General features: G+C 42.7%; 1 protein-coding gene and 1 pseudogene across 1 annotated transcript in view; one reads left to right on the top strand and one right to left on the bottom strand.

Moving 5' to 3' along the window:
• CACNA1B (calcium voltage-gated channel subunit alpha1 B) overlaps window positions 1-12,634 on the top strand; it is a 252,226-nt gene that overhangs the window by 164,994 nt on the left and 74,598 nt on the right. The window contains 3 exon segments of the mRNA XM_078149926.1: window positions 4,576-4,669; window positions 6,645-6,805; window positions 10,421-10,558. Coding sequence (XP_078006052.1) covers window positions 4,576-4,669; window positions 6,645-6,805; window positions 10,421-10,558 — 393 coding nt within the window.
• On the bottom strand, window positions 7,730-8,204 carry LOC110205248 (large ribosomal subunit protein P1 pseudogene; annotated as a pseudogene).

The following is a 12,634-nucleotide window of genomic DNA, read 5'->3' as shown; positions in this document are numbered from 1 at the left end:
GGTGACTTAGAGGTTCAAGCATTCCTGAGTCAGCAGACAGTGATCAAAAAAATATAGCTACTTAACAGTGAATTCCAGACACAGACTTACAGGAGTAGGGCTTGGGACCTTAATCCACAACACAGGTTACAAGGAAGGTATCTGAATCCCCAACATACTTCCAAGTGACATAGGAACAGGAAGAAACCACAGGTGCCAGCATGAATCAGGGCTTTGCCCTGTGCCTACCTCAGGATAGAGGTTCCTGAAAGCATAAGTGCTTACAACACTGCTTCCCCAGGTAGCTCCTGATGCTCCAACACAATAATTATCAGAGTAAGAAAGAATAGAATTCCCTAGAGTTGAGGATTCCCCAGAAAGAGGAGGGAAAGGTCTTAGCACCTTTCCCCCATTTTATTCCCACTCAGACTATGCCCAGAATATTCAACTTCTTGGACCTGGGTCCAATTAGAAGGAGATAAGAATCAGAGAATTTCAGAGTTGGAAGGGATACTTGAGATCATCTAATCCAGGAATTCTTAACCTTTTTTATGTCCTGGACCCTTTTGGCAGCCTAACAAGGTCTATGGATCTCTTCTCAGAATAATGCTTTTAAATACATAAAATAAGACACACAGGATTACAAAGGAAACCAATTACATTGGAATGCAGTTATCAAAATCTTTTTTAAAACAAGTTAATGGACCCCAGATTAGGAGACCCTGATTCATTCAACCTATGCTTGAAAATGAGTCCCCTGGAGAATTGGTCATCTAGCCTCCAGTTGAAAACCTTAAGGAAGACAGATCCACTACCTCCTAAGGCATTGCATTCTACTTTTGAACATCTCTAAGTCATTATGTTTTCTTTTTTAAAATTACATTAAGCTTAAATCTTTCTCTCTGCTACTTCTGACCATCTGGGAAAAGTAGGACATGTCCAATCTCTCTTCCACATGACAGCCTTTCAAACACTTGAAAATACCTATCATGTTGCCCTCTTCCTCATCCCCACCCCCTGCCAGTTTTCTCTCCCTAAGGCCCTTTACTTCATTTTTTATGGCATGGTCTCCAGTTTTCTTCCCATTTTGTTTGTCCTCTGGATGCACACCAGTGACCTTCCTGAAATACGGTGCCCCAAACTGAACATTCCCCAAGTATGATCTGACCAGGACACAGTACAATGGAACTATCACATACCTTAGACTGGATACTATATTTTAAGTAGTACAAGCTACTATAAACATTTTTTGGCTCGCACTGATGCTTTACTAAAATGCCTGAATCTGTTTCACATGAACAGTGGCCCAGTCATCTTTATGTTCTCCATTTTATAAAATTGTAAAGTTGATTTTTTGAACCCAAGTGTAGAACTTTTCCCTATCAAATTTAATCTTACTAAATTTGGCCCAAGTTTCTAGCCAGTTGAAATCTTTTGGGATTCTGTCATAGAGTGTGTTAGCTATTGCTTTTAGCTTCATGACATCCACAGATTTGACAAGTATGCCTTCTGTGTGTTCAAGGCATTGATAAGACGTTGAACAGCATAGGGTCAAAGACACATCCCTGGGGCATTGTGCCAAATAACTCCCTCCACGCTGACACTGAGCCATTAATAACAGCTCTTTTGGTCTTGTCATTCAGCCTGTCTGAATCGACCTACCTGCACAGCCATTTAGCCTGTATCTTTCTGTCTTATCCACAAGCACAGCATGAGAGATTTTGTCACATGCTTTGCTGAATCCTGTGTCTTCAACTATGGTAAAACTATGTCTTCAACATTCCTCCAGTCTACTAATTAAGTTAGCTTATTGAAAAAGGAACTGGGCTTAGTTCGGCAGGACCTCTTGTTAATGAAGCCTCACTTATCGTTACTGATTACCATTTCACAAACTATTCCCTTAATCATATGCTCAGTAATTTTTTCAGAAATCAGAAGTCAACCTCAGTGGCCTATAATCTGCACCCTCTTTTCTTTCTTTCTTTCTTTTTTTAAATTGGACTACCATTTGCCCTTCATAGTTCTGTGGTACCTTTCTCATTCTTCCTGATTTTTCATAGAATCACTGACAGTGGCTTAGCAACTGTATCTGTCAGTTCTTTCAGTATCCTAGGATGTCATTTTTCTGTGCCTAGTGATTGAACTTATGAAACTAGCAAGCTGGTCTTTTACCAACACCTCATTGATAATGAATTTCACCTCACCACTTATGATTTTTATTCCATCTGTCTCAATCCAAAGATCATTCTCCTTGGAAGAGAAAACAGAAGCCAGATAAGAATTAAATATTCTGTCTTCTTGCTGTTATCTGCCGCCATCATCCCATCTACTATGAAGCAGTGGTCTTATCCTGGTTTTCATCTTCCTCTCCTTGGATATTATCTCCTGTGAGCTGCTGGTTCTCTTTACTGATGGGCTTTGGGAAGGACTCCACAAGGACTTAGGTTCACTGAACATCTCTCACCTTCTCTCAGACCCAGTGGGGAACTTTCTTTCCCTCTTGGCATCTATTAGTGATCCTTCTTCCCCCCTTGAGCTTCCTGAAGGTGGGCAGCAGACTCACGAAAACCCAAAGGTCTTTCCCTTTGCTGGTCTGAAGACCCAGCTTGGCCCTAGATCTCTTCCTGCTTCTTAAGGTGCTTCCAGACAGACTTCCTGGCCATTTGTACCTTGTAATTGTGGGTGGTTAGGCCTATATACCTACAGGTGGGCATCAGTTGTTCTCATTCCCAATCAGGTCCTTAATCTTCTCTCTTGGCCACATTAACTCAGGTTTTCTGTGTCTTCTGGGACTGGGAACTACTTTTGCTTTATGGGCCTGTGTTTTTTTAGAACAAAACCACCCCACCTCCTATGCCAAACACCATTTGTGATGGTGTTCAGGAACAGCCAGAATCACAAAACTTAGTGGGGCCTTTTCCTGGATTAGCTAATAATAATAATCACCAGTCTTTATATAGGAATTTAAGTTTTTCAAAGCACTTTGCCAATATTATCTCATTTTATCCTATCTGAGATATAGGTGCTATACTATCTGAGAGGGAGGTGTTATTATTCTCCCCGTTTTGCAGATGAGGAAACTGAAACTTAGAGAAGTCCAGTGACTTTTGCAAAGTCACAGACGATAAGGCAGGATTTGAACTCAGGTCTTACCAACTCCAAGGCCAGCATTCTATCCATTGCACCACCTAGCTGCCTCTGCCTAGTAGAGGCTAAACTCAAGGCTTAAAGAAGACAGAGCCTGGAACCTGAGTCTTGGGAGCCTATGCCTTCAGTACTGCAACTGGAAGACAGTTCACGTAATCAATAGAGAGCTTTAACTAAGCAGCTACCCCAGGAGTTCTGCCTGCCTCATGAGACTCAGCAGTCTCCTTGGAAAGCTACAGACCAAGTTACTTTTACTTTCCCTCCCCAGAGGTGGGTCTTCAACAGGTTCATTAACCATAAGGGCTCGTGTGGACAAGAGCAGAACTCTGTCCATCCTCCTCTTCTCCTCCCTCTCCTTTCCTCTGTATTTCCTTTCCTCTCCCCTCCTTTTCCTTTGCTTCCTCCCTTTTTCCTCCCCCTTCTTTCTTCTTGTCCTTTCCCCTCCCTTCTCTATCCTCTTTTTCCTTCTATTTCTTTTCTTTTTCCTCTCTTCCTTTTCAACATTCCTTATTCCATTTTCTTCTCTCCTCTTTCTTTTCCATTCCTATGCTTCCCTCCCTTCCCTGTAGTATGAGTAGACATCCTGAGAGGTCTTGGGGCTAGCTTTCGCAGAGATCCAGGATGCCAAACCTCACAGCCCTCAGGGGGAAAAAATCCCAACAACTTTCATTTTCTATTGGTTCTGACATCATCTGCGCTTAGTACTGAACTCCTGCGTGTGGTCTGTAACTGTTCCTCCCCCCTCCCCAATACATTCCTAACCAGGACAGCATCTGCATGCAGTGAATGGAAAATGCTATTTCAGCCATATAACAGTTTCCTTGTTATATGGCTTAGCATGTCTGATCACAGGAAGTTGATCAGGTTAAGGAGCTGTTCCTCTTCTGTGAAGATGGAAACCTTATTCTGCCCAAACCAAAATTTGGGGCTTCTCTCTCCTCGTGAGGTTTGGAGCTGGTTTTTTCTCCCTCCTGTAGCAGAGGGGGATGTATGGCTATCAACCTGTGCTATGAAACTGTGTTTCTTCTCTGGTGAAAGAGATCTCCAATCTAGCTTGTTCCTGAGGAGGGATGCCTTTGCCCTCCTCCTCCTCCTCTTCCTTTTCCTCCCCCAGATAGGAAGTTTGCTCTACTCTATGTAATCAGGCACTTTCTTCCACCTGCCCTCAACTGTTTGTCAGGAATTTCTGGGGAAGAGAACCAATGTGTCCTTGGACTGCAGTATAGGGACAAAATTTGGGCAGTTAATGTTTCTGTGGCTGAAACCGAGCCCCTTAGCTCTGCACAGCAGAGGGCCGGGGACTTTGGTGTGCAGAGTGAGTCCTGCCCGAGGCCTGCAGAGGTGCACATGGGGTACGATGGATCGGGGAAGGGGGTTCTTGAGAGCCAAACACAAGCCAAATTCCTCCCTCCCTGTTTTTTTTTCTCTCTGTGGCTTTTCCCTTTCTAGAGGAAAAGGGAAAGACATCAGCACGATCAAGTCTCTGCGAGTGCTCCGAGTCCTGAGGCCTCTGAAGACCATCAAACGCTTGCCAAAACTAAAGGTTGGAGCCTGAAGGAATCAGGGTCCTAAAGGGATGGATCTTGGATGGGGGACTGACTGCTCTGGTCTCTTGGTTTTTTTTTTTGGCCTAGTGTGAAAGAAGGGAGGGAGAGGTGCTGATCATTGAAGCAAAGGGGCAGGGGAAGCTTTGATTTATTTTGATCACCTCAAGAGAGAAAGGGATGGCCTAGAGGGTCTAGGAGGGTCCTTCCACTGGAGGAATGGTTTCATATTTGTTCAAACTGTTTGGGCAAAATTGGATTCCTTGAGTTACTACTAGCTTCAAATCTTCCTCTGAATGTTTCACAAACATGTAGAAGAGCAACCCTGGTCCCATGCAATGTCCTGTATCACAGCCCAGGGAGCACAGAGCATCACTCAATGAGTAGCTGAAGAAGGGAGAGGAGCCACTCCTTCCTCCTTCCACCCCAAGGTCTGTACTTATGGGCCTACTTGGAAGGCTTTCTTGTCTCTGAGTAAGCAGGAGTCAGGAGTCCCAAACAGGCCATGCTTCTGGATTAGACCTTGTTAAGTAGGAAGCTCCACCCCAATCCTACACCTACTGTCTGTCACCTTCACACGGCTGAAGTTTCCTTCTTGCTAACACCCAACTAGGCCCAATGAAGAGATGAGAAATAGGTGCTGTTAGAGCCATCAGGTAATCACTTGTTTGGCTAACATTAGAACACAGGCCCCCTGTTTTTAGGATTTTTTGGAATACTGACCATTTGTGATAACAGTTCTTATTTATATAACACTTTAAGGTTTTATAAAGTACTATCCTTGTGACAACTCTATGAGGGTAGGTAGTACAAGTCTTATCTCCATTTTACAGATCAGGAAGCTGAAGCCCAGAGACATGAAGTAATTTTACCAAGGTCACACAGCTAGTAATTATTAGAGTCAGGATTTGAACCCAGGTTTTCTGACTTGAAGTCCAGTGCTCTTTGCATGCCAGGTCTTCTCTACTAGGTCATAGGGGATAGGTCATCTATACTCTATGCTATCTGTCTTCTCTATACTCTTTATAGGTTGAGTTTACAGAAATAATTTTTCTCTCAACATTGTGCCTGCTATTTGGGTGATTGTATCAGGTGACCTCGGAGTCCCTGAGGAGGATTCAGCCCATGGAACTTTGCCCAAGAGCCTTGAGTAGAAGATGCTGAGGTCCTGTCTTCCCCAAAGACCTTGATGACCTTTTTCACATCCGTACTCAAAGAAGCATTTCTCATTTGGTGAGAAGACAGACCTTACTAGAGGAAGGCAGGCACCCTTACAGAGGATCGAAGATTGAGAGTTAAAATGGACTTTAGGCACTATCTAGTGCAACCCTCTCACTTGACAGATGAGGCCACCAAGGCCCAGGAGAGTGAAGTGATTTGCCCAAGGTCACATGGATAGTAAGTGACAGAAGTAGGATTGACCTTGGCTTTTTTCCTCCTATATCACATCATCTCTTTGTGAGGCAGGCACCCAGCTTCTCCGTGTAGCCAGCCAACAAGTGTTCAGGATGGAAGGTACCTTGAACTCAGACCTAGTCTGGTGGAAATAAGACAGTAATCTTGCCCTCTTAGAAATAATCCATTTAAGAGGCTTCTGATTTCTTTCCAGTCCCAGAATATCAGGGAGGTGAGAGCTCAACCTCAGCTTGTTTGCAGGTAGCAAGCCTGAGGCATCCTTCTCTTCCTGTGCCTCATAAACTCCCAGAGTGAACAAGACCCTCAGCTTAGTGGTAGCTTTGGTTTTAATTTATTTTCCTTTATTTTCCTCTTTGTCTTCCCACCATCCCTCATTCACCCACAATTCTTTCTATAGGCTGAGCCTGGCCTCTGGCCTGTATGAGCCCTTCTTCATCACTGTCACAGATGTGACCATCGCCCCACAGCCTGACTCCTGCATTACTCCCTCCAAAGGCCCTGTTCAGCCCCTCCCATGCCCCCTGCTTTGCTCTCTCTCTCATGCTTCTCTCTCCACAGGCTGTGTTTGACTGTGTGGTAAATTCCCTGAAGAATGTCCTCAATATCCTCATTGTCTACATGCTCTTCATGTTCATCTTTGCCGTCATTGCTGTGCAGCTCTTCAAAGGAAAATTCTTCTATTGCACGGATGAATCCAAAGAGCTGCAGAGGGATTGCAGGTAAACTGAGTCACAGCCAGGGCTGCCATGACATTATGTCCTCCATAAGTCAGAAACCCCAAGGACAACCTCAGCCAAGGGATCCTGAGGGCACAGTTTCTTTGTCAGAGGCTCTAAAGGGCAGCTAGGGATTGGCAGATATGTTTTAAGTTTTGGATTTCGTCCAACTTTTATGGAGGAGGCCTCTCAGCCTGAGGGACTAGCTGTAGATAAGAAGTTGTTGTTGTCCAGTCATTTGCGTTGTGTTCAACTCTTCACGATCCAGTGGACCTCTGTCCTTAGGGTTCTCTTGGCAAAGATACTGGAGTGGTTTGCCATTTCCTTCTCTAGTGGCAAGCAGAGGTTAAGTGACTTGCCCAGGGTCACACAGCTAGGAAGTTTCTGAGGCTGGATTTGAACTCAGGTCTTCCTGATTCCAAGCCCAATGCTCTATCCACTGAGCCACCTAGCTGCCCCATAGCTAAGACAGTAAATGCTTAACAACCAGAAACCCCAACATAGCAACATTGCCTAGCAACAACTCATACCTCTGTACCACTTTAAGATTTGCAGTGTGCTTTGTGCCAGAATTCCTCATGTCACGGTGGTCATCATCGTCATGGCGAACATTTATTTATATACTTTGCAAAGTGCTTTATGTACACTGTCTCATTTGATCCTCACAACAACCCTGTGAGGGAGGGGCTAAAATTATCCCCATTTTACAGATGAAAAAAATGAGGCAAATGGAAGTTAAATGATTTGCCGAGGGTCACACAACAAGCAAGTATCTGAGACAGGATTTAAACTCAAATCTACCTGAATCCAAGCCCAGTGTTTTACCCATCATACCACCTAGCAGCCTAGGTAGTAACACAGGTCCCGTTGTCCCTATTTTATTTGATTTATTTATTTATTTTTAGTTGAGTTAAGCTTTTTATTTAATGTTACAAAAAATATTTAGTCAAACAGACCAAATCCCACGTCATCATCGGACTCCTTGGATTCTTCCTTTTTTGCTTCCTCTTTCTTCTTCTCCTCAGCTGGAGCAGCTGTGCTAGCAAGAGCTGCCCCTCCAGCAGGGGCAGCACCACCAGCTGCTGGGGCAGGTCCACCAGCTCCTACATTGCAGATGAGACTTGCAATGTTGACGTTGGACAGGGCCTTTGCAAATAATACTGGGCAGAATGGCTCAACATTTACACCTGCTGCTTTAATGAGGGCATTGATTTTATCCTCCATGACTGTAATATCGTCGTCGTGAAGGATGAGGGCAGAGGAGATGCAAGCGAGCTCGAAGACGGCCATTTCAGCAGAGGGATGAGGAGAGACTTGTTTGTAGTGGTGCTAGTCGCCGGATGAAGTAAGGAGTCACCCCAACGCAGCCTTAGCTTCCGAAGAAGAACTGAGCACCTTACAGACAACTCCGTTGTCCCTATTTTATAGATGAAGAAACTGACACTCAAAGAAATTAAATGACCAGCCCAAGTCTACCCCATGCCAGAGCTGGTTCAGCTTCTCCCCACACCATACAGCCCTTTCAAAAATCATTAACCAGACCAAGGCGATTCTTCTCAGTAACCAAACATAGTAACACTACTTAGAAATAATCAGTAGCCAAACATGGTAACACTACATAGTAACAGTAAAATTTGCTCCTTTAAGGAGCCGTTTGGTTTATTGGTTTAGTAGAAATGTTGGTGGTGGGGGGCAGCTAGGTGGTGAAGTGGATAGAGCACCGGCCCTGAAGTCAGGAGTACCTGAGTTCAAATCCGGCAGTCAGACCAAACACTTGACACTTACTAGCTGTGTGACCCTAGGCAAGTCACTTAACCCCAATTGCCTTAAAAAAAAAAGCGGGGCGGGGCAGGGCATGGAAATGTCTGCCCAGAGGAAATCAGCAAATATGTAACTCTGGAGAGAAGCTAAAATAAAAAGGCCCATTGAGGCCCCTCCTAAACCTGGTCCTGCCATGATGACTCCAATCCTGAAATGTGCCCTTACTTTATTCCCAGAAGATTTCCTTCCCCCCTGGGGAAATAGAGCCCACACTGCTCAGTGAACCAAACCTGAGTGACCAGGACTACCTCTATAACCATGATAGTGATGGAGTGACAAGAGGGGTGGGGTGTGTGTGTGAGAGAGAGAGAGAGAGAGAGAGGAAGAAGAAAAGGAAGAAGAAAAAGGAAGAGAAGAAGATGATGATGATGATCACGATGATGATGAAGACAGGAGAGGGAGAGATTTTCGTCTCTGAGGCAATGAGTTATACTTTGTTTCTGGGTTAAGAAGAAAACCTTTGTGTTTCATCAACAAAGAATAAAGTACTGACTGTGCAGAGTCCTCTGCTACATTCTGAGGGAAATAAAAAATTTAGATGAGACATATATAGTCCCTGCCCTCATGGTGCTTATAGCCTGATAGGAGAAAAATCCTTAAATACAGACAACTTGAAGTGCTTTCAATTGCCTCCATAACTTAGGAAAGACATGTAGGAGGTATTGGGTAAGTAGCTATTCTTTTTCCTTGTAAATATACCCTAGAAAACTTGTCTTGGGAGACAGTTTGGAAGCAGGAAGGAGATGGGAATGATCAAAGTAGGTGCTAGGAAAAAGCACCCCAAATTGTGGTAGTGGTAGAAAGGGGGAGATAGGTGATTGATGCAGTTAGGTGTTATGTGTTGAGTGCAAGTTAGAAAGTAGTGAAAAGTGAAAACCATGGGACCAAGGGCAGAGGTCCCCAGAATTGGTTTGAAGCTGCTGGAATGTTTCAAGAAACTGAGTCATCTAGACCTAATGGCTAGACCTAAATCCTTTACAATGGCTGTTTACTTGCATAGGAACTTTATTTCAAATAGACTATTGTTTTTGCTTGGCCCCACTCTTTTTTAGATCATATAAATCTTTTCCTTTTTACTAAAGATTTTCAAGGAGAAGAACAATTTGTAAGTCACATTGAGCGTAGGCTGTATGGTTATTGGGGAATAGGTGGGAGATAAAGCCACTTTAGGAGAGATCAAACATCTCTGTGAGTTTCTAAGTCTTGTTGCTCCAGATGGAGATGGGCAATTGGTTGGCTAACACCAGAGTCAAGGGATTGGTCCAAAATTCTTGGGTTTTCTAATATGGCTTTTGAACCAGCATTTTTAGTGTAGTCAACACTTGACTCAAAGTCAACAAAAAGTTGACAAAAAGTCAATACTTGACTCAAAGGAAAATAGATTTAGAGCTGGAAGGGACTTTAAATACCATATTGTTCAATCCTTTTGTTTTACAAATGAGGAAAGTGAGTCTTAGAGTGACTTGCCCAAGGTCACACAAAGTAGAGGCAGGTTTTGAACTCAGGTCCTTTGACTTCAGAGCAAGCTTTCTTTCCACTGGACTCCATTGCTTTTCTAATATAGAGAATTTTTAAATGAGTGCCACTCAAATGCCAAGAACAGTAACTCAGAGAACTGAGTATCCCATCAAATTCAAAGTATTGGATGTGTGCAAGAAGGCAGTGATGCTCATGACTTCTTAGCAGAGGGATTATGTTTCTTCCTTCTCTCCCTGGCTCTGATACATGCTTTCTATAGGGAAAAAACATTCTCAATGTAATTTATCTCCCTAACCTGCCTTATGTTCACATTTTCAGGGGTCAGTATTTGGATTATGAAAAGGACGAAGTGGAGGCTCAACCCAGGCAATGGAAGAAATACGACTTTCACTATGACAATGTGCTCTGGGCCTTACTGACTCTTTTCACGGTGTCTACAGGAGAAGGGTGGCCAACGTGAGTTGTTGCCAGGTTTTGTGTGGCTGGGGAAGGGGGGAGATGGATAGATAATGTTTTGGGACTATTGAGAACACAACAAGGAAATTCCCATAGAGAGAGTCGTATAGCTGCTCTGGAGAGGATCCTTACTAAGGGGTATCATACAATTATAAAGTTAGAATTAGAAGGGACTTGAGAAACCCAATTCTCTCATTTCACAGATGAGAAAACTGAGGCACAAAGAGTTTAAGTGACTTGCCAAAAGTCACCCAGCTGGTAAGTGCCTGAGGTAGGATTTGAACCCAAGTGTTCTTAACTCCATGTACAATATTCTATCCATTGTACCATCCTGCCTTTTTATTTATTTATTTTTCTTAATGAATTATTTTAATCAAGGATAGCAAGAGCCTAGTTAGGAAAAATGTAATGTGTTTTACTTTGTCCTTTTTTAAAAAAAAACCATAGCATTTTATTTTTTCTCCAATTACATGTTAAAACAAATTTTTAAAACTTTTTTGGGTAAAGTTTTGAGTTCCAAATTCTATCCCTCCCTACTTCTCTGAGATGGTAAGCAATCTGATATCATTCTGCCTTTTTAAAGATTTCAGGCATGAGCATGATAAGAAGGAGAGGGATGCAAGACACTTTGATACTAATATGCATTTCTGTATATGATTCCAAGACAGAGAATTTAAGTAAGTACTCCTCCTAAATAATACACAGATCATTTAGAGCCAGAAGGGACTGTAGAGCCCATCTAATCCAACCTTTTCATTTTATTGGGGAAACTGAGATCCAAAGAGGTTAAGTGACTTCCTCAAGGTCACACAGGCAGTAAGTAGGAGAGTCAGGATTGGAATTTAAGCCCTGTGACTCCAACTCTAGCACTTTTTTCCATGGTGCACCATGTTAAAGAGTCAGTCAGTCATTTCTTAAGTGCTTATACTGGACCAAGCGATGTGCTAACCAAGATGTGTTGCTACAGAAGAACAGCTCTCCTTCTTGCCCTCCTAGGAACTGGTTTGTCACTTTGCTACCACAAAGAGGGCCTAAGCCCTGGCTAGGGATCAGGCCCCAGGAGGAGGCCAGCACTCACATACAGTGATAACCCTCATCCACACAGATGTCACTCAGTGCTTTCCTTAGGGAGGCTAGGAGCAGTACCCTGCAGGGCCCCTATCCCTGCTTTTATGACTCCAGTTCTGAAGAGGCTGGGGTAGGAGAGAAAGGGGAATGAAAATGAGAAGAAGGATGAAGAGGAGGACTGTAGGAGAGAGGCAAGTGGGACTGCTTGTACTTGCTGGCTCAAGCCATTAAGCCATATAACATTATGATCTGGTCCTAGATTATGTCCATCTAAAGGGAACATGACAGACTGTGTACAGTGATGCTCTTAAAGTTAAGACCTGGGTTTGAATCCTGCCTAAGATATTTATTAGCTGTATGACCCTGGGCAAGTCACTTACTTCTCTGAGCTTCAGTTTCCACATCTGAAAATGGAGATAATAATGGTACCTTCCTCACAAGTTTGTTGCAAGGATCAAATGAGCATCTATCTGTAAAAAACAACAATGAAAAACCTTAAAGCCCAACATAAATGTGAACTATTATTATTATTAGAGAAGGTGCAATCATGCTGTCAGACAATGCAAAAATGAAAATTTAATTATCAAGAGAGATAAAGAAAGACTATAAAGTGTTTAAAGGAAGCATAGATAATAAACCAACATCAGAACTAAATATATATGCGCCAACTGGAATAGCATCTAAATTCATAAAAAAAAAAAAAAAGCCTGTGGCCAAAAAACCCAAAACCAAACCACAGTATAACTACAGGAAACTTTTAATATTCCCCTGTCAGAGCTGGAAAAATCTAACATAAAGAGAAATAAAAAGGAAATTTCAGAATTGAACAAACTGTTGGAGAATTTAGCTATAAGACATAGCATCCTTTGAATAGGAATATTAAACACTTGTTTCTCAGAACTACATTATATCTTTACAAAAATAAGCCATATGCTGGACATAAAAATAATACTTTTTTCTTTTTTTAAATTATACATTTTTAAAAGAAAAATAATCACATTTTTTATG

Source organism: Phascolarctos cinereus, unplaced genomic scaffold (assembly GCF_003287225.1).
Source record: "Phascolarctos cinereus isolate Bilbo 61053 unplaced genomic scaffold, phaCin_HiC Scaffold_2;HRSCAF=192, whole genome shotgun sequence".
NCBI classification, from domain to species: Eukaryota; Metazoa; Chordata; class Mammalia; order Diprotodontia; family Phascolarctidae; genus Phascolarctos; species Phascolarctos cinereus.
This window is presented reverse-complemented; position numbering and strand designations above follow the sequence as displayed.